This window comes from Stegodyphus dumicola, chromosome 1 (genome assembly GCF_044657685.1).
Source record: "Stegodyphus dumicola isolate Sdum_Otavi_A_Nest chromosome 1, ASM4465768v1".
Lineage (NCBI taxonomy): Eukaryota > Metazoa > Arthropoda > Arachnida > Araneae > Eresidae > Stegodyphus > Stegodyphus dumicola.
Genome location: NC_140768.1, coordinates 215,840,106 through 215,859,622, shown reverse-complemented (window position 1 = coordinate 215,859,622; position 19,517 = coordinate 215,840,106). Strand labels below are relative to the sequence as shown.

The 19,517-nt window shown below is 32.6% G+C and overlaps 1 protein-coding gene across 1 annotated transcript in view; it reads left to right on the top strand.

Annotated features, from left to right (window-relative positions):
- The first annotated feature begins 1,573 nt into the window (after positions 1–1,573).
- LOC118204839 (uncharacterized) overlaps positions 1,574–19,517 on the top strand; it is a 235,342-nt gene continuing 217,398 nt past the window's right edge. Inside the window, exons 1-2 of the mRNA XM_085825537.1 lie at positions 1,574–1,721; positions 8,278–8,413. Of these exons, the coding sequence (XP_085681663.1) occupies positions 1,682–1,721; positions 8,278–8,413 (176 nt within the window). The 5' untranslated portion in view covers positions 1,574–1,681. The remainder of the gene's footprint in view (positions 1,722–8,277; positions 8,414–19,517) is intronic.

Sequence of the window (19,517 nt, the reverse complement as noted above, 5' to 3'; positions counted from 1 at the left end):
TAAGCAGGATAAACTTGGTAAGGTCCTCAACCCTCTGTTGGTAAAAGCTGTACAGTTCAGCTTCAAGTATGGCACGATATTTTACTATCGGGAACGCTTTTAGGAGTGCCACTTTGAAATTCTCAAATGTGTAGGTTATGCTTCCGACTTCTCTAAGTAAGAACTTTCCAATTCCTTTCCACCAAGACTCCGCCTGCCCTCGGAGGGCACTCGAAGCAATTGCCACCTTCTGCCTTTCAGGTAACGGATAACAACTGGAAGTGAGTATAAAGGCTTCCAAAAATGAAGTGACGGAGTTCTTGCCGTCGAATACCACCGCTGGTTTAATTGCCGCCCTCATCGTCTGTATCAGGAAGCCAAATCCATCCAAGGGGCTCGGCACCATTGGGTCTGCCACTTCTTGTGGGGATGCTCGTTCGCCCTGTTCGTTGGCCATCGGATTCTCGTAGTAAGTCAAGTGTCAATGTAGAGTCCAATAAGGATAACTCCTCTGGGAGAACTGTAAGCGTAGTAACTTCACAGAAGAAGGGTTAAAAGTTCCCTTTATTAACTCTTTAAAATTTACAATACGTCAACTCGATGTTAACAAACTACGCCTCTGCTTGGGCGCTAAATGAAACAAAAAAGAATTAACTAAAGATTTAATATATGTGCAAGTCGTCGAACTAAACTACCGGGCTTAGAATAATTCCTGTATATTAAACCGCCGTCGAAAATTAGTGGCAGCAGGTAAATGCAATTAAGCCACGCAAAATAGCAATAACTCTGGGAGCAGAAGCTTAAAGCGAGAATTATTCAAACCAAAAAATAAAAATAAAATTTCTATATTTTAAAATCAATAATTTAAAAGAGAAAAATGGAACGAACTACAATAACACTGTCATATTTAAATCACTTTGATTGATGATGCTACAAACTTCCTTTGGATTCAAAAATATGTACTTGAGAGACTATGAATGTTTTTTTTTCTAACAAACTTATATCTATCATTGCTGCTATTGCAAAGTAGCAGAATACAAATATTATTGAAGAGCACACTGGCATAGTCGGCCTATTGGCAAAATATGTTGTTTAATCACTGCTTCATAAATAATAATTTATTTCTAGTCTAATGTTAAATTAAAGATGCCGCATAGTTGGCAAAAATTCATTGATTTCCGTTTCTACTGTTTGATGTTATTCTTTCTTTCACGATGAAAAAAAGAAACTATCATTAAGCTAAATATGTGTTTAGTTATGTATGGACTTATATAGCCCTTTAATAGATCATAGATGCTTTTAAATTGAAATTTTCTCTTAGTTTTTCTTTTAGAAAATTTGCCTAAGGAGAGCATTCTTTTATTATATAGGCAATGCATGAAATAAGAATTTTTGAACATTCAGTTTTAGAAGTTAATAAGGCTGTTGTTTATTTACTAAAAGCTTATCGAGAGAATGAATCTTCATTATGATAATTACTTATTACATCAAGAAATCGCATATTAACGGTAGAGTTTTAAAAGTTGACAGAAAAAGGCTTTGAAGAAAGATAACAATTTTCCTAACTAATTTTATGTTAGCCTTCTTGACGAAGGTCTGCCCTTGTAGATAACAGAGTGCAGAAACTTCATCCGGTTACCCATTTCCTCTTTTTCTGCAATATCGAATATTCGGAAGCATTCAGTTTCCTGCAGTTAGAGCTATGATTCACGTTTTGGTTTTACTCGGATTACTTGGTGCTGGTAAGTGTTTAGCTACTTATTTTTATATATAGCCAGTTTTTTGAAACAGTTTATGTATTAGAAGCATGCTAATACATGATACAATGCTTGTATGAAGAGAATTTATTTAACTTATTTATTTATCGTCTGTTTGAATGAAATACTCATACCGTCCAGAATTTTTATTCAAAAGTCAGTGAAATAATAGCTCACATTTGTTTTCGGACACTTATCTTTTGAAATTTACTTGCATAGATCTTGTACTAAATACTGAAATTTTTTTCTTAACATATTACGTTTTCTCTGTTTTAAGACTTACTTGTTACAAAATACATATCATCAAAATGGTATTTGCAATAAAATAATTTATTCCAAACAAGTTAATGAGTAACTCACGTAATAATTCGGACACTCGAAAGTTTTGTTGAGATATTTTGGAAGACGATGTTCTTTTTCCTTTGTAAAATAAAACTGTAAAACAGGAATTATCGTCTGAATTTGAAATTTTTTTTACATGGTTAGCAAAATGTATTAATAGTTCCATATCTGAAGTATGTAACATATAAAGACGCTATAAATTAAAGGTAAGTTCCTTTCGAAATTAACTCTTCATGATATCAAAGGTGATAAAAGTATTCAAAATGTTCAAATCATCTTTGATTCAAAGCGTTCAACTATTTTTGATGCAGTAACACTATGGAAATTGAGTGGAACTGTTCAAAATGCACTGAAGTCTGTACCACATTCCAAGCTAACACGAAGGAATCGGAGATTTATTGTATAAGAAATAAACAAAACTAAAAACAATTAGTACTGTAAACTTGCAGCGGATTTAGAAAAATTGCTTGCAATAAAAATTAACCCTGAAACTGTTAGAAGAGCCATAAGAGCACATAGATAAGATGGGCGATCAGCAAGAAGAGAATTCTTCCTTAACAAGGAAACAGTGTAAATACGCCTGAAGTTCTCTAAATCCATCGTAAACAAAAATTTACAACATTGAAATAATGTTATATTTGCAGACAAGTCAAAATTTACCATGTTTAAGTCCAAGGAAGAATTGCTAAGAGGCGATAGCCAAATGAAGAATTGAATGCAAAAAACCTTTTCCCTACTGTTAGCATGAAACTGGAAACAGAATGGTCTGGGTATGTTTCGCTACCTCTGAGATGGGAAATTTACTTTTTATAGAAAATAATATGGATCGGTATAAATTTCTAAATGTTCTTAATGAAAACCTAAAAGCGTCTGCCAAAAAACTTAAATAAAATGTTCACTGAAGTTCTATCAGGAAAATGATTCTAAAGATACAATTCTAAATGTTTGCTTGTGGTTATTATACAACTGTCTTGAAGTTATCAACATTCCTCCATGTTCTTGAGACTTAAATCCTATCGAACATGTATGATATGAGTTGGGGAAAACAGTAAGTAAACATGACATTTCTTTGAAAGCTCTATTTGCAGTTCTTACGAAGGAATGGAACAAAATGGAACTTTGTTAATTAAAAAAATTTGTAAATTCCATATCAAAGCACATGGAAAATGTAATTTTATATCTAACGAAATGTTAGATTATTTTTATGTTTTTATTAAATATAAATTACTTGTTCAAAAGTGTCCGGATACTTATGTGAGTTCATTTTCAGAACTTTTTGGATAAACTGATTTTGTTTTCTTTTAAACCAAAAGCATTTCGAATAACTTTCTTTACAGTAGGAAGGTTTTATAAAAGATTATCAATGGTACACTTGTGGGGGGGGAAGGGAGTCACTTCGCTAATATCTGTAAGTGATTTTTGCAAATAATTTTGAAAAACACAAGCTTCCAGAAACAAATGCATGCATAGTGATTCTATTCCGGTTACTGGCTTGAGGAAAACGCTACATTAAAAAAAAGGGGGGGTCTAGTTTCTTGTAGTAACTTCATTACTTAGTATACCTTCGTTGTTCATATTAAAGTTAAAATGACTTAGGGTTTTTCTTCATACAGGAAACGATTATTCGGGATAACAGAAATAGACAAGAAATAGACAATAATGAAAACAATTAGGTAGTAAGAAGTCGTTTATTATTTTTTGTCAACTGAAAAAAGTTAAGATTTTTCTTTAAAAGCTCCAAAATTTTTTGTAACGTTTAAGGTATAAGAGAGAGAGAAAACTGTTAAAAATTATTTGATAGGCTAAGTTACACAAAATATTAAACACAAATTTTAATGAATGTTTTATATAACTATATGTAGTTCGATGAAGATTTTGCAAACTATATCATATACTGGCTCATATTTGTTTTCGGACACTTGTATTTTTGAAATTTATTTTTATAGATCTCGTACTAAATTTTAAACGTAGGATTAAAAATGTTTTCTAATATATTATTCTGTCTCTATTTTAAACATTGCTTGTTACGAAATAAATATCATACACATATTCCTTGCAATAAAATAATTTATTCAAAAAGTGTTAATCATAAGCTCACCCAATAATTCGGACATTCGAAAGTTTTGCCCAGGTGTTTTGGTGGGCGATGTTTTCTTGTCAAAAAGTTTCGTTTTAAATGAAAATACATCGCAAGAATTAACGTTTGAATTGGAATTTGGAATTTATTACTTATTTAGCTAAATATAGTAACTATGCCATACCTGAAAAGAACATGGAAAGATGCTGTAAGTTAACGCTAAGTTTTCTTAAAAATTTAATTATTCATCATTTTAATGACCGGTAAAATATTCTAAATATAAAAAAACTCTGATGTAAAGTGTTCAAGCACCTTTGATATTATAAAACAATGGAAATTACGAGGAAATGTTGAAAGTGCACTGAAGTTTGAACCACATTACAGGCTAACACCAAGAAATCGAAGGTTTATTCTAGAAAAAATAAAATAAGAGCAAAAACTAGTGCTGTGAAACTAACAGTGGACTTAGAGCAATGGTTTGCTATAAAATTTAACCCTAAAACTATTAAAAATGTCATTAGAGCACATGAATACAATGGGCAATTAGCAGTAAGAAAGTCTTCGTCGACAAGAAAACGAGGTTAGTAAGACTGAATTTCGCAAAATCTATGGTAAGCAAACATTAATCATACTTGAATAATATTATATTTGCAGACGAGTCAAAATTTAATATATTTGTGACCGATGGACGAAATTTTGTGTTATTAACGGTTTGTGGTGTTCCTCTGCCTCTGGGATGAGAAATTTAGTTTTTATAAAAAATAATGGGGATTAGTATAAACATAGAAATATTTTTAATGAAAACATAAAAGCATCTGCAAGGAAACTTGGAATGCAAAATACATTCAAGTTCTACCTGAAAAGCAATTCTAAACACACATGCCTAAATGTTTGTTCGTGGTTATTATACGGCTCTTCTGAAGTTATCAAAACTCCCTTATATTCTTCGGACTTAAATCCTGTCGACCATAAATGGATCGAATTAGTGAAAAAAACAAGTAATATAAAAAAATGAAAGTCAATTCCTACTTATGAGAATTTTCGCTACATAATGGGACATTACATCCGATTCATCCAACTCTGTAAAACCACAATTCTTTAATTCCATACACTTTAAAAATGCATACACTTTAGAACTCTGTCTTACTGCTGCCTTTTATTTTTGTTAAATATTACAATCCCGTTTATCACAGTCATGTACTATTATTATAAGTTGTTATAAAATTAATTTTTACATTACGGGAGAATTCGTAATAAACGGTCATTATTTGGAAGTCACAGGCCTAAATGTTTGCTCATGGTTATTATACGGCTGTTCTGAAGTTATACGAGTGAAATATGGGAAATTTTATATATATGAAATTTTAAATTTTAATTATCTTTAATACGTGAAAAACTGTATTAGCATCAAGTGTCATCCACTACAAGTTAAAAAAATACATTTGAACTTAAGTGGATGAATAAAAGGTATTTTATTAACGATTGAAAATTTGAACAATATATAGGGAGAGTCTGAGTTAATAGTAGGAATTTGATGAGAAAGACAAAAGAGAAAAGTCGAAATTTCTGCTAAGAATTTACAGAAGAATGGAACAAGATAGAATATTCTCATTTAAAAAAAAAAAAAAAAAAAGAGAGAGAGAGAGAGAGTTGACTCCGAGCCAAAACGCATGAAAAGTGTAATGTTTTAGCTGAAGGATATTCAATGAAATATCGAATAACCCGTTATTTTCATATTTTAGCTGAAGGATATTCAATGAAATATCGAACAACCCGTTATTTTCATGCTTTTACTAAATATAAACTGTTTTTTCAAAGTGTACGAATACTTATGTGAGTTAATTTTCAGAACGTTTTGAATAAATCACATTTTTTGCCAAAAATACTTTGAATAACTCTTTTTTTTTTTCAAGAAGCAGAATTTAAGAAAGATTATCAAAAGTATATGTGAAAGAAAAATCGATCATTTTTGCTAAAATTTAGCAACTGATATTTGCAAATGAAACTATGAAAGACAAGTGTCCTAAAATAAATGTGAATCACTGTTTGTGACAGATTAAAAAGAATCAAAGAGCTTTAAGTATGTTATGTAATATTTTAAGGTTATGTTTCGTATAGTTACTTTATATGTTTTCAGTTTTTGGAAGTGCATTGGTTATCAGAATGTATTACAGAAATGTTTCTATGTTTTTAATGGGTCTTCAGATTTGTACTTGGCAAATTTTAAGGGGGGAATATAGGAGGACATTCTTATTCTTTTAACTATTAGTAGAACTGTGATGAGTAATTCAAAACATCCTTGCTTTCGAACTGATTTAAATCTATGTTTATTCTAAGGATTATATTTTTAATTTCATTCTGTATCCCTGATCAAAACATCATTGCTATTCACATTTATTTTATATCTGTTAGATTCTATTTTAAGCTATTGTATCTTCTATTCCACTTAAAATTACGAAATACATAATAGGAAGGAATGCTTTTTGCTTATTTTTCTATGCAGATGATGTTTCATACATAAACATGACAAAATCGGCGTAGACACAACCATTTCTTTAAAACAGATATCAGCCACCTTCTGTCACAACTATTAACATAATACGAAAAGCTACGAAATGAAAATTCTTTTTGAGTGCGATTCTTTTGGCATATAGACTTATAGTTAAGTTTTAAAATAAGTACTGACAGCAAAATATACTACATTTTTTTTCCGCTGGAAAACGTTGAGAGCTCATGCAATTCAGACCTATAAAAATACTTTAATATAAATTTAAATTTGAATATAAATTTGAGTATTTTGAATTTAAATATAAATTTGAATTTAAATATAAATTTGAGTATTTTGAATGAAAAATAAAAATTTTGTTACTTACTTCTTGTCATATGCACAAGCAGAAAAAATAAACAAATATATCGAAATTCATACAAAAACTTAAGATTATACTTTGGGTGCATGCAAAAATGAAAATCAGATGACGCATTAAATGAAAAAAATAAGACTAAGGACGATATTAAACTACATAACTATCATTAACAATTAGGAAAACGTTAATGAAGAACTCGATGAGAAATTTCAATTAACATGAAATTGGAAAGTTTATTTAAAATACTCAGGAGCAATGGGCCCCATTGCTTACATAACCTCACTCTGTTTACATTTTGCCATACATTGTATTACAGAAGTTACAGCAATAGGTGAATTTAAAAAAAGAGATGTTATTAAAATTCTGTATAAGGATTGGTACTAAAGTGTGTAAAATAGATCTGAGGATGTTTGTATATTTTTAGAATGATTTGAGGGCCAACTAATTAATATTTAAATCTAAAGAATATTTTCTTAAATATTCGACCTGATAAACTTTTTTTCTGAACTTTAAGTCTGCCGAATTGCTTGCTTTTGCGTTGAAACTGTAATTTTAATTGAAAAATTGTTTTTTAATTGCTTTAACTGTACTTGGGGTTTTATGTTTTTCTATACCTTTCAATTTTTAATGAAATTATTTTGAGTTTTTATGCATTTTTTCCTTTCCACGAAGTGATAACTGAATTAATTGAATGAGAAAGATACATCTCTAACGAAATCTATCTATGTATCTCTAACGAAATTTGAGGAAATAAGTGTTTCGTATTAGCAGCAAATATTGTCGCCAGTCTGTTTCGGACAGAGGAGAATGTTTACGAGTAACGCATGCGCATTAGATAAGCGGAGCTGAATCGTCTGTGAAAAGTTTCTTTTTTTAATTGTTTAATTTCTTTTATACATCGTTTTAGTTTTATTACAGTATTTGAATAGAACATGTGACAACGATTAGATGATTCTTCAGATGATATAATATTTGTGCATTCTGAGTTACAAAATGAATGAGATGTAACGCTGTTAAGTGAACCTAACGCCAGAGTGTCGCTACGGTAAATAAATATAGTGAATTTTAAAGAGTGCATTTATCCTATTGTGGTTTATGCGCTATTGACGAAATAGAGTTAATTAAATTCAATAAGTTTAAATGAAATGTGGGGAAAATGTGTATAATTTAATATTCCATACAAGGAAGTCATGTGGTGTACACATCAGATTTTTATTAATTTATATTTAGACTAACACTGGTATTTTATTATTTTTAGTTTTGTGTGACGAATGCGATCCGGGTTTCGCAGACACATGCTTCACATCAGTCACTGAAGATCTAAGATATATGTTAGATTTGAAGAAAATGACGACTGTCAATATCACCAAAGCAGCAGTGCATGAGTTATGCTTGTGAGTACAAAATTTGCTTTCATGTATGTATGCGCGAATACTTGCCTCTGACCATAAATAAAATAAAGAAAGCCTACAGAAGGTGGCAATGTTATTGATTGTATAAATCATTCTTTTTCTTCAATTTCTGTCCATGTTATTAGCTTATCTATGTTCATTTACCAGATTCATTTGTTTGGTAAGTAATATCAATTACTAGCTGTTCCCTTATTCTAGGTCAGTTCTCTTTTCAAGTTCTTTTCATTGTTAGGAGGTGGAATAACGAAATATTAATGCAACAAATCTAACTGAAGTAATTCTTATTATACAAACTAATAAATAAAGTAGTTACTTTTCATTTATAATTCAAATTCATTTTAATTGAACATTAAATGCACAATGAGTTTGAACATTTAAATTTCATGTTAGTATAACTTTACACAATCGAAAAGTATGTAGGCAGACTTTGTGCCAAACTTTTAATATTTATTTCTATACAGGTACAATTAATGGAGTACAAATAAGACAGCACTAACCCATTAATTTGTTGTTCGCATAATCCGCAGATGTTAATATGTCTTTTCCAAACACAGGAAAAGGAATGTTTACTTTTCTGAAATCAGATTTACTGTTATTCCTAGTCTTTTTAATAATTACCACAATATATACAAAGGCTGTTTACATATTTTGCAAAATTATTTTAATGGAAACAGTCTAAAGCGTTCTAAAATACTCATGAAAAAAAATTCGTCATTTTAAAACAGAATTATCTGTTTTAAATTAATGTTTAATGCACTTTTAAATATCGAACGCTTTGAAAGTGGCGCAAGTAAGGGAGTTTTACGTCCTAAATTGTGCGTTTTTTCTTTCCAAAAATAAAAATCTTTATTATATAACTCAAGAACAAAAATTGAGAAAAGTTTTAATAAATCATTACCGTTGTTCTGCGTTGTAATTAAATGTTTCAATGTGCAGTGCCAATATACAGAATCATACTAGTATCCCTCATATTTCAGTTCATTCCAGTTACAGTATGAGTAACTACTGCGCAGGTACGTCTCAGTTTAATAAAATCGAGCCAACTGCTTATAAATATGAAAGTATTAAACTAATTATGACAGAAAGTACTTTTTATAATTCCAAAAAGCACATCTTTATGTTTTTCTTCAAAAAAATTTCAGACTAATTTTGCACTGTCTGCTGAATAAAGTGAGCTAAATATTGATATATTGATTCTTTACGTTAAGGAGTAATCAATTAAGTTTTGATGAAGAATATCAGTTACAATTAAGGTACTGGTTCAAAGATTTCTCGAGATAACAATAAAATAAATAATTTTAATAGCTATATCCCTCGTAAGGCGTATTTTCCATAAATATACAAATGCTACAAGCTATAAAAGCAAAAAAGAAATATTGAATGCATATCAAATAGAATTATGACAAATCACAAAAGGAAAGATGGGTAATATTTACACTTTTTTCTGTAAGAAGAACTCAAAATTAAACGAAGCACCAATATAAGATTTCTGTCCGGAATTATATATATTCACAATAAAGTTGTAAGATTCTAACCTGTGTACTTTTAAGTTACAGTTAAAGTTGAAGAATCTTAAGAATTGTTAAGCGAATAATCGCTTGAGTTCGTGAGACAGGAAATAAAATTTGGGAAGAGTTAAATACCCTTTATTATTCCAAATTAATTTGCAATGCATCAGTTGCAAGCCGTTGGGCTGTAGTTAATTGTTGTCCTTCATTTTCTCGTAGTTGGCAGTTGTTTACAACAACTGTGATTTCTTCCAGTACTTGGGATTGATGAGGTTTCACGAAGCTATATTTTCTTCGAGGTTCATCAGAAAAGTTCCACTTATTTTCAGCAAGATTCAAAACAATTTTAGCTTTTTGAAGAAAGTCAATTCCTAACAGAGTCGAGTTATTTTTGGCATCAGGCAACACAAGGAGCGGAGTTTTGAACTCTGCCTTCGAGAAGGATAATTTGTTCGGTGCGAAGTACCTCTTTTTCAGATACCAAACCATCAGCGAAAGACAGCTGTAGTGTTGTCTTTTCAAATACTGCATCTTGTTTCTGCAGAATATGATAGAGGGATTCACTTGCGATTGAGTGACTAGAACCACTGTCGGCGAAAGCTGTACCGGAAACATCACCGATACTAATTCGAAATACAGCATTCCGAGTGGAAGATAAACAGGATCGGATTTGGATAGTGCCAAAATTTGATGAATTTGAAGTCTTTGGGGGGTTACAGTCTGGACATTTAGACTTGATAAAACCAGTTTTGCCGCCCCCATAGCATGTGAAAGGAGGTCGCTTTTCCTCTGTTTGTTGCTGACTACGATTTAAAAAGGTTTTATGAGTACCCTGTACGTCACTTGTTCGATTTCCTACTTTGTGTTTGGATGGATTAGTCGGTTTGTAAGAATAGTTCCGCCTGCCAGGAAGTTGAGTTTTATAGTTCGTATTTTTAACACGTACAGCTTCATAATCATCCAATTTCTGTACTAATTCAGATGAACTCTATATTTCCCCCCCAAGTATCAATAAAATGGTTCTTAACGTCACTACTGACTCTTCTTTTAAGCTGATCCGACAGGACCAAGTCTTTGAGTGATTCAAAGTCTGTAACATCGAGACTATGAAGCCACTCTTCGAGATAATTATTTAATTCGTAAGCAAAATCTTTCCATAAGGACCCAGGGTGTTTTTGGTGTGTGGTAAGTTTAATTCGAAATGATTCAGCCTTTAATTTGAATCTTTGTAGCAGAATCTTCTTGATGTAAGAATAATCGGTACTTTTCCGTTTCGGCGGCGCAAATCTTGCCAAGCAGACTTTATTGGCGACAACATACAGTATACACATAAAAAATATTAAAAAAGTTTTAGTTCTAAGAATTCTTTTTTGAAGGCATAAACATTTTAATATCGCTTAAAACTTTATAAAAAGCCAATAAATAAAGACAATAAATTTGTAAAAAGACATTAATTTAAGAATTTACTATGCTTTCATGGTTCAACATCCTAATTCTCCGGTTCATATCACATGACCCCAAGCGATCTCATCTCACGTAAACTACTCTACAAAAATCTAATGCTCTCAGTAACTATCTACATTAATTTCAAGTTAAATCTTAATTTGGAACACAAGTTTAAATGCAAGAAATATTTCAATGTGTACGAATAGCTTACTCAGAAATTATGTAAAACTGCAGTGCCTTACTTCCCTAATGCATTTTCATTAGAATGGATGAATTTAACCCTTGACTTTCCTTTTCTATATTTTCGGCTTCGGGTAAGAGCTGTGATTGCATCCTAATTGACTTAATTACCGAAAATGGCCTTAGACATAAAACTGATATATCTGATAAAAATTATATGTAATTATATGCCAGTATTGAAAGAAACAGTAAATTTGATAAGAAAAAGCTGCGACTTGTTTTGAAAATGAGGCGTAAAAGATTAGCAGTGAGAATATTCCGCTTGGCATCGGTTATACCATTATTGGCGACTTTATCACTTGCGCCGGCAAAACGGAAAAGTACCGAATAATCTTCTAATTTGTCTTTTGGTTCTCTTTAAATAATTTGCGAAATGTCTATGGGCAGAAGAGATTGGAGATGAGTGATGTAATCTATGTGTTTTATATTAACTTTCTCACATTGTCTTGTCTTTCAAAAATTTGCAGGTAGGTTGCAATGTCTGAAGTTCCTGTAAATTTAGGGATTAGGTGTTGAATATTTGTTTCAATAGCTGCATTTGAAGCAAAGGCGGCATAGTTAGGATTTGAGCTAGCAGCTGCCAGGTTTAATTTTAAACGTTCCAATTCTAATAAAAGTTCTTGTTCTTTTCTTTGACGTGTCTCTAGATCGTTGCTTTCACGTTGTTTTTGTTGTCTAGTTTCGATTAAAGTTTCCAGAAGATTCCTGGTAGAAGCCTCATCATAAGTGTCAGAATTGACGATAAGATTTTTGAGATCTATTACTCGCATAGTGTCGTTTACAGTGAAACCCAGTTCTGTAGCGAGAGTTTTTAAATCCCCTTTTCGTGCTTTGGCAAGGTAAGTCATAATTATATGAGAGGTCAGGGGGGAGGGAAAAGATGAAGTTGAATTTGTTGTTATTTCGATTTTATTCTCAATACAGTATTTTAGAATTAATAATTATACCTATAAGTAAAATGTTTATACCCCTATTAAACAGCATGTATAAATGTAAACAATGTTACTCGTACATTTATATACCACTATTAAACAACATTTATAAATGTAAACAATAATACTCTCAAAGTTTGTTATTTCTGAGTCGTAAAAATATCATAAAATGCCTTCATAAATTCAACTTGTATCAAGAAAATAACATATAATAAATTGCTCAAAAAGTTTTTACTACTTAGTAAAACATACAAAAACATACATAAATGTCTTACCATAAGCTTTTATATATAAGCTGAATTCTTCGAAATCTTAATCTTAACAAAATACTAAGCTAGTTAAGCAACACACACTTAGTAAATCTTTTACTTTAATTAAATAGTCATTCGATTTTATTCATAATTATTTTCTTTTGCTTCAAGAAATATTTTTCAAGAGATGCATTCATTAAAGGAAATCAATGGTATTTTCTTATACCATTGATTATTATAGTATTATACTATAATCATTTTCTCAAAATGTTCGTTGAAAGATAAATCAACAAGTACAATATTTTATTTTATGTAGAATAAAACATTTAATGAGGAACAACAGCACTCAAAGGAAATAAAAATAATAAAAGATTTGACGTAAACACATCATAAATCATCACTAGTTTAAACATTCCGCGGGGGGAAAACATCTGCTGCTGTAAATCAGAAGAGAAAAAAAGGATTTATTAACAGAGCACACAGGAACGGTTACAAACAAAAGAAATATACATAAAAATGAAACATATACCAAATGGAACATCAAACATTTGAATAACATAGTAAACTATCAACATGGCGGCTTGAGATCGACTGACGTTTTTTCATATCGCCACGAGATCGCGTTTAAATAAAATAGTTCGGTTACAGTTCATGAGTTCATGGCGTTGAATAAAATAGTTCAATTACACTTAAATAGTTCTGTTACATCTAGTATATATATATATATATATATATCCTTTCTCGTGTTTTTCTAGTGCTTAAATATCAACCTACCTCTGCTTTATAATTAGTGATAATTTAAGTTAAAAGTGTGGTGATGGCGGTAAGGAGCGCGCCTTGCGCCCTCCGATAAGTGTGGCAACCCTAGAGGAGAAGTTTCTTACGAGTAGCGAGCAGAGCGAAACAGGCAGGCTGTGTGCGCGAAGTTCCGAAATAAAGCTTAATTTTTATTGTGCACTATGTCTTGTTAATATTTATATTAATGCAGTAAGAACATAATCTGTGATATGGAACTCGAGGATTGGTGGTAAAACATAACAGGAAATCACCATAATGGTAACCCGGACTGTGTCAAATCGTATGAACAGTTCTCAAGCACTTTCGGTTTTGACTACAAGCCATCACTCAAGATCTCCAAACCAGAAGTAATGGATTACATCGGTTTTCGTCCTCCGAATCACAGATGAGTAGTAATTATAGATCATTTTATAATTCTGTTTTCTACTTATCATTTAATTTCATTTTCTTTAGTTAAATTTTTGCTTTTCTTTTGGCTTAAAAACCTTACACAATGTCTGATGTTTATGCCGTCCAACTTCCGGTTTATAACCGATCAGACCCATCTTCATGGTTTATTATGTGTGAAAGTACCTTTGCTCTTGCCACCCCCAAACCTATCACAGAATCCAATACTAAATATAATTATGTAGTTGCTCATCTTCCTCCAGATATTGCATCAATAGTACGGGATTTACTTATGAAACCAGACCCTATTGATCCATATGCAAAGCTTAAAACTGAGTTAATAAATCGTGTAGGAGAATCTTCTCAGCAAGAAATTCGCCAATTATTATCTGGAGAAGAATTAGGCTGTCGAAAACCTTCCGATTTGCTTAGAAATATGAAACGTCGAGCAGAATCTTTAAATGTTCCTGATAACTTAATGTTAGAACTATTCCTTCAACGTTTGCCTTCGACTGTTCAGTCTATTTTGGCAGCGGTTTCCAATTTAACTGTAGATAAAGCTGCAGAAACTGCCGACAGAATTTTAGAAGTAAATCCAACCCCAGGGACTTGTGCCGTTTCTCGCACAGTCGATCAGTCTCTTGAGGATAAATTATTTAAACAAATAGAAAAATTAAACAAACGTATTGATCGCATTTCTCTTTCTCGTGGTCGCTCGCCAAATCGCGGAGATCGCAATAAGGAAAGAAGCAATTCCAAAAGGAGAGATTATTCTGTTTGCTGGTATCATAGACGTTTTAGGAAAAAGTGTAGAGATGACAAATGTACAAAACCTTGTTCATGGCAGGGAAACGAAACCAGCAAAGAATAGAGGCGACTTATTCTTTGCCTCAAGTTTCACGTCGCCTGTTCGTTCGTGACCGTAGAACAAACCTTTCATTCTTGGTCGATACCGGCTCTGACGTGTCCTTACTTCCAGCAAATAATTCTCAAAAACGGAATTCGTCCCAACAAACACTTTTCGCTGCTAATTCTTCTACTATTCATGTTTATGGTCAAAAAACACTTTCTTTGGATTTCAAATTAAGACGACAGTTTACATGGACTTTTCTTATAGCAAATGTTAGTACACCCATTCTTGGAGCAGATTTTCTCCATTTCTTTGAATTGGTGCCTGATCTCAGAAACAAAAGTCTCAAAGATTTAAAAACGCATTTTAAAACCGTCGGTTGCGTGAAAAATGCAAGCATTTATTCAGTAAAAACTGTATTTAGTGATACACCATATCACAAAATTTTAAAAGAATTTCCTTCAGTTACTAGATTACCAGATCCTAACCAACCTGTTAAACATAACACCGTTCATTATATCATAACTAAAGGTCCACCTGTGGGTGCAAAACCTCGTCGGTTAGCTCCAGATCGCTTAAAAATAGCAAAACAAGAATTTCAAACTATGATGCAATTGGGGCATTTGAGACCTTCGAGCAGCAATTATGCATCCCCACTTCACATGGTTCCAAAAAAGGAAAGTCTGGAATGGAGACCTGTAGGAGATTATCGAGCATTGAACGCTCAAACAATAAAAGACAAATACCCTATTCCATGCTTAGCCGATTTAACTGCTGCATTGCACGGTACTAAAATTTTTAGTCATGTCGACCTGATTAAGGCATACCATCAAATACCAATTAACCCAGCCGACATCCACAAAACCGCCATATGCACACCATTCGGTTTATTCGAAAGTACCCGTATGCAATTCGGCTTATGCAATGCATCCGCGACTTTTCAACGTTTTATAGATGAAGTCACGCGGGATTTAGAAGGTGTTTACGCTTTTGTCGATGACTTGCTCATAGCCTCTAAAGATTCTGAGGAACATTGCAGGCATATGAAAGCTTTATTTTCCAAACTTCAGGAATATGGACTTTGCATAAATGTTTCAAAATGCACCTTTGGTCAAACGTCTATTGATTTCTTAGGTTTTCACCTTAGTGAAAACGGAATTGAACCTCTTCCTGACAAAGTCAAATGTATTTTAGATTTTCCTCAACCTACCACTCTCACTCAGCTTCGCCGATTTTTAGGCATGTTTAACTTTTACAGATGTTTCATACCTAAAGCAGCACATATTCTTTCTCCTTTAATAAAATTGTTAGAAGGCTATATTAATAAAAAGAAATCTCGTTCTCGTGTTCAGGATTCATCCCCACAATTAAATTGGAACGAGAATGCTGAACAAGCCTTTATTGCTGCCAAAAATGCCATTGCTCAGGCTACCCTTTTGAGACACCCTATTCCCGGAGCCCAGCTAAGCATCTGGGTAGATGCCTCAGACGTCGCAATAGGCGGCACAATTATGCAGTTGTCTCAACAAACATGGGAACCTATAGCATTTTTCTCTATGAAACTCAATAAAAGTCAACAGAAATGGTCCGCGTACGATAGGGAATTATTTTCAATTTATTCTGCAATTAAGAAATTCCGACACATGTTAGAGGGCAGAAATTTTATAATTTATACGGATCAAAAACCGTTAATATACGCTTTTAAACAGAACCCTCATAAATGTTCACCTCGACAATTGCGACATTTAGATTTTATTTCTCAGTACTCTACTGATATTAGGCATGTGCAAGGTTCAAAAAACGTCGTTGCTGACGCTCTTTCAAGAATCGAAATTGATTCCATAACAAAATCTCCATTTTTGGATTTAAAAAATTTTCGGAAGCTCAACAGCATGATCCGGAGGTACAAGACATTCTCAAAAACAACACATCATCTTTGAAACTGGAATTTAAACCGTGCCAGTATTCTGATGGTAATATTCTTTGTGACATGTCAACAGACATTCCTCGTCCATTTGTTCCGAATTCCTTTCGCAGACTCATCTTTAATCATCTGCATAATCTGTCACATCCAGGAATTGCAGCTACTACGAAGCTTATTTGTTCTCGTTATGTATGGCCCGATATGAAACGTCATATCAAAAATTGGGTGAAATCCTGTGAATCTTGCCAAAAATCGAAAATTACTAGGCATACTAAAGCACCACTGGGCACATTCTCTCTTCCTGATGCACGTTTTTCAGAAATCCATATGGATATCGTTGGACCGTTACCTCCATCAGAAGGCAACGTGTACCTTTTGACACTAATAGATAGATTCTCCAGATGGCCTGAAGCCATTCCCATCCCGGATATGAAAACGGAAACCATTTGCAGAGCCATCTTCAACTGTTGGATGTCTCGTTTTGGCTGCCCATCGATCATAACAACAGACCAAGGTTCTCAAATGAGATCCGCACTTTTTGCAGAATTTACGCGCATTTTGGGTACGAACAGAATCACAACAACAGCCTATCATCCAATGTCCAACGGCATTGTTGAACGATTTCATCGACATTTAAAATTTTCTCTCAAGGCTCACGAGACCAATAACTGGACTGAAACACTACCAGTTGTTATGCTTGGTATTCGGACAGCCGTAAAGGAGGATCTACAGTCATCTTGTGCTGAACTGGTGTACGGCACAACTCTCAAGCTGCCTAGTGATATGATAACGTCATCTAAGATATCTCCGTATGACACACAATTTATCACGAATCTTCGGCATAGAATGCAACAATTGAATCCAATAGCAACATCTGCATATTGCCAAGAAAAATGTTACGTAAGTGCTACCTTAAAGTCGTGTACGCATGTATAGTTACGTGTCGATCGAGTAAAGCCACCTCTGTGCCAACCATATACAGGTCCGCATAAAGTCCTTTCTAGAACGGACAAAACTTTCACAATTGATATTAACGGTCTGAAATCTACTGTGTCTATAGACCGTGTGAAACCAGCCTATTTGCTTTCGGACTCTAATTTGCCTGGACTGAAAACAAATAAAAACTTAAAGACAGTTCAGCAGAATAAATCTGCAAACGAACTCTCTAAGATACAAACTGTCACCAGATCGGGAAGACATGTTCACTTCCCTAAGAAACTTGCTTCTTACATAACAATTTAAAACATTTTTTTTTTAAATTCATATCTTAACATATTTCTTGTTATTTCATGTTTATTATATGTGTCAATACCTTGTTATATATTGAATTGCATTTTGATCTTTTCTAATTTTATATTCTAATTTTGTAATCATGTAAAAAATACCCGACAGTACGGATCCTCTGAGATAATTTCATAACCTATGTCGTTCCTTTGAATAGCCATTAAAGGAACTGGGGGGAAACTCTGTGGTGATGGCGATAAGGAGCGCGCCTTACGCCCTCCGATAAGTGTGGCAACCCTAGAGGAGAAGTTTCTTACGAGTAGCGAGCAGAGCGAAACAGGCAGGCTGTGTGCGCGAAGTTCCGAAATAAAGCTTAATTTTTATTGTGCACTATGTCTTGTTAATATTTATATTAATGCAGTAAGAACATAATCTGTGATATGGAACTCGAGGATTGGTGGTAAAACATAACAGGAAATCACCATAAAAGAAAATCAACCATCTTAATATATTAACAAATGATTCAAGGCTATTAAACTGATATATCATTTACTTCCGTTTTCATATACAGGAAAAAGGTTATCAAACTTCGTGTTAATCTTTATTACACTTCAGCTGTTTTATCTGCTAAATTAAACCAGTTTTTTTTTTAGAGATATAAAAATGAGAAGTGTGCAACGGATTGAAAATTTTGCATCTAAATCTAGTGAAACATTTCCGAAATTTATTAATTTACAAATTTTGTGAGTTTATTTAATTTTATTTTGTTAATAACGTGTACTAGATTTTTTGTTTTCATATGAAGTAACTTTATATACGATAATTTATTTATAGTGTTTTAATGTTGTTTTTCCATGTTTAATTAAGTGATTTATTAATTGAAACGAAAATTTTAATGGAGACAAGATCGAAGTATGTTGCAGTGTCTCAAAAGAAATCTGAATAAATGGTACCTGAAATTGTGTCTGTGGACAAAATTAAATTTACATGTCCCATTTCTGATGGGTCCAAACATTTTTCAGTTGACATTTTTAACCACGATTTACTTAGCACTCCAATCGTGCCTAATCACGCATATTTACATTTTTGATACTGCTGTGATAGGAAGAGAGCAAATGAAAATAGCCTGTTAATAGGAAAAGTGGCAGACGCTAAAGTGCGCAGTTATACTATATGGAAGCTCACCAAGAGAAGGTTTTGGTTTAGATTAGCAAGGTTTTTGTTCTCAAAATTTTGAGGTCAAGTTCCGAATTAGCTGTGTCATTAGCATTTTGCAAGATATGTGACACAGATTGATCTAGAAATCCAGGGAAGTTATTGAAATTTTTAGAATACAGAGAGTTAATAACCAAATTAAAAATGAACAGTTAAGAAGCTATTACTAAATTAAATTATAAACCTGATTTACGTACTTTTAATCTTATAGACGTGTATACATATGTTCGGTTCTGCCGATTGATTACAATAAAAAAGAGTGTTACACAATTCAATTTTATAGCAATCCCATATACAAAATTTCAATGTTC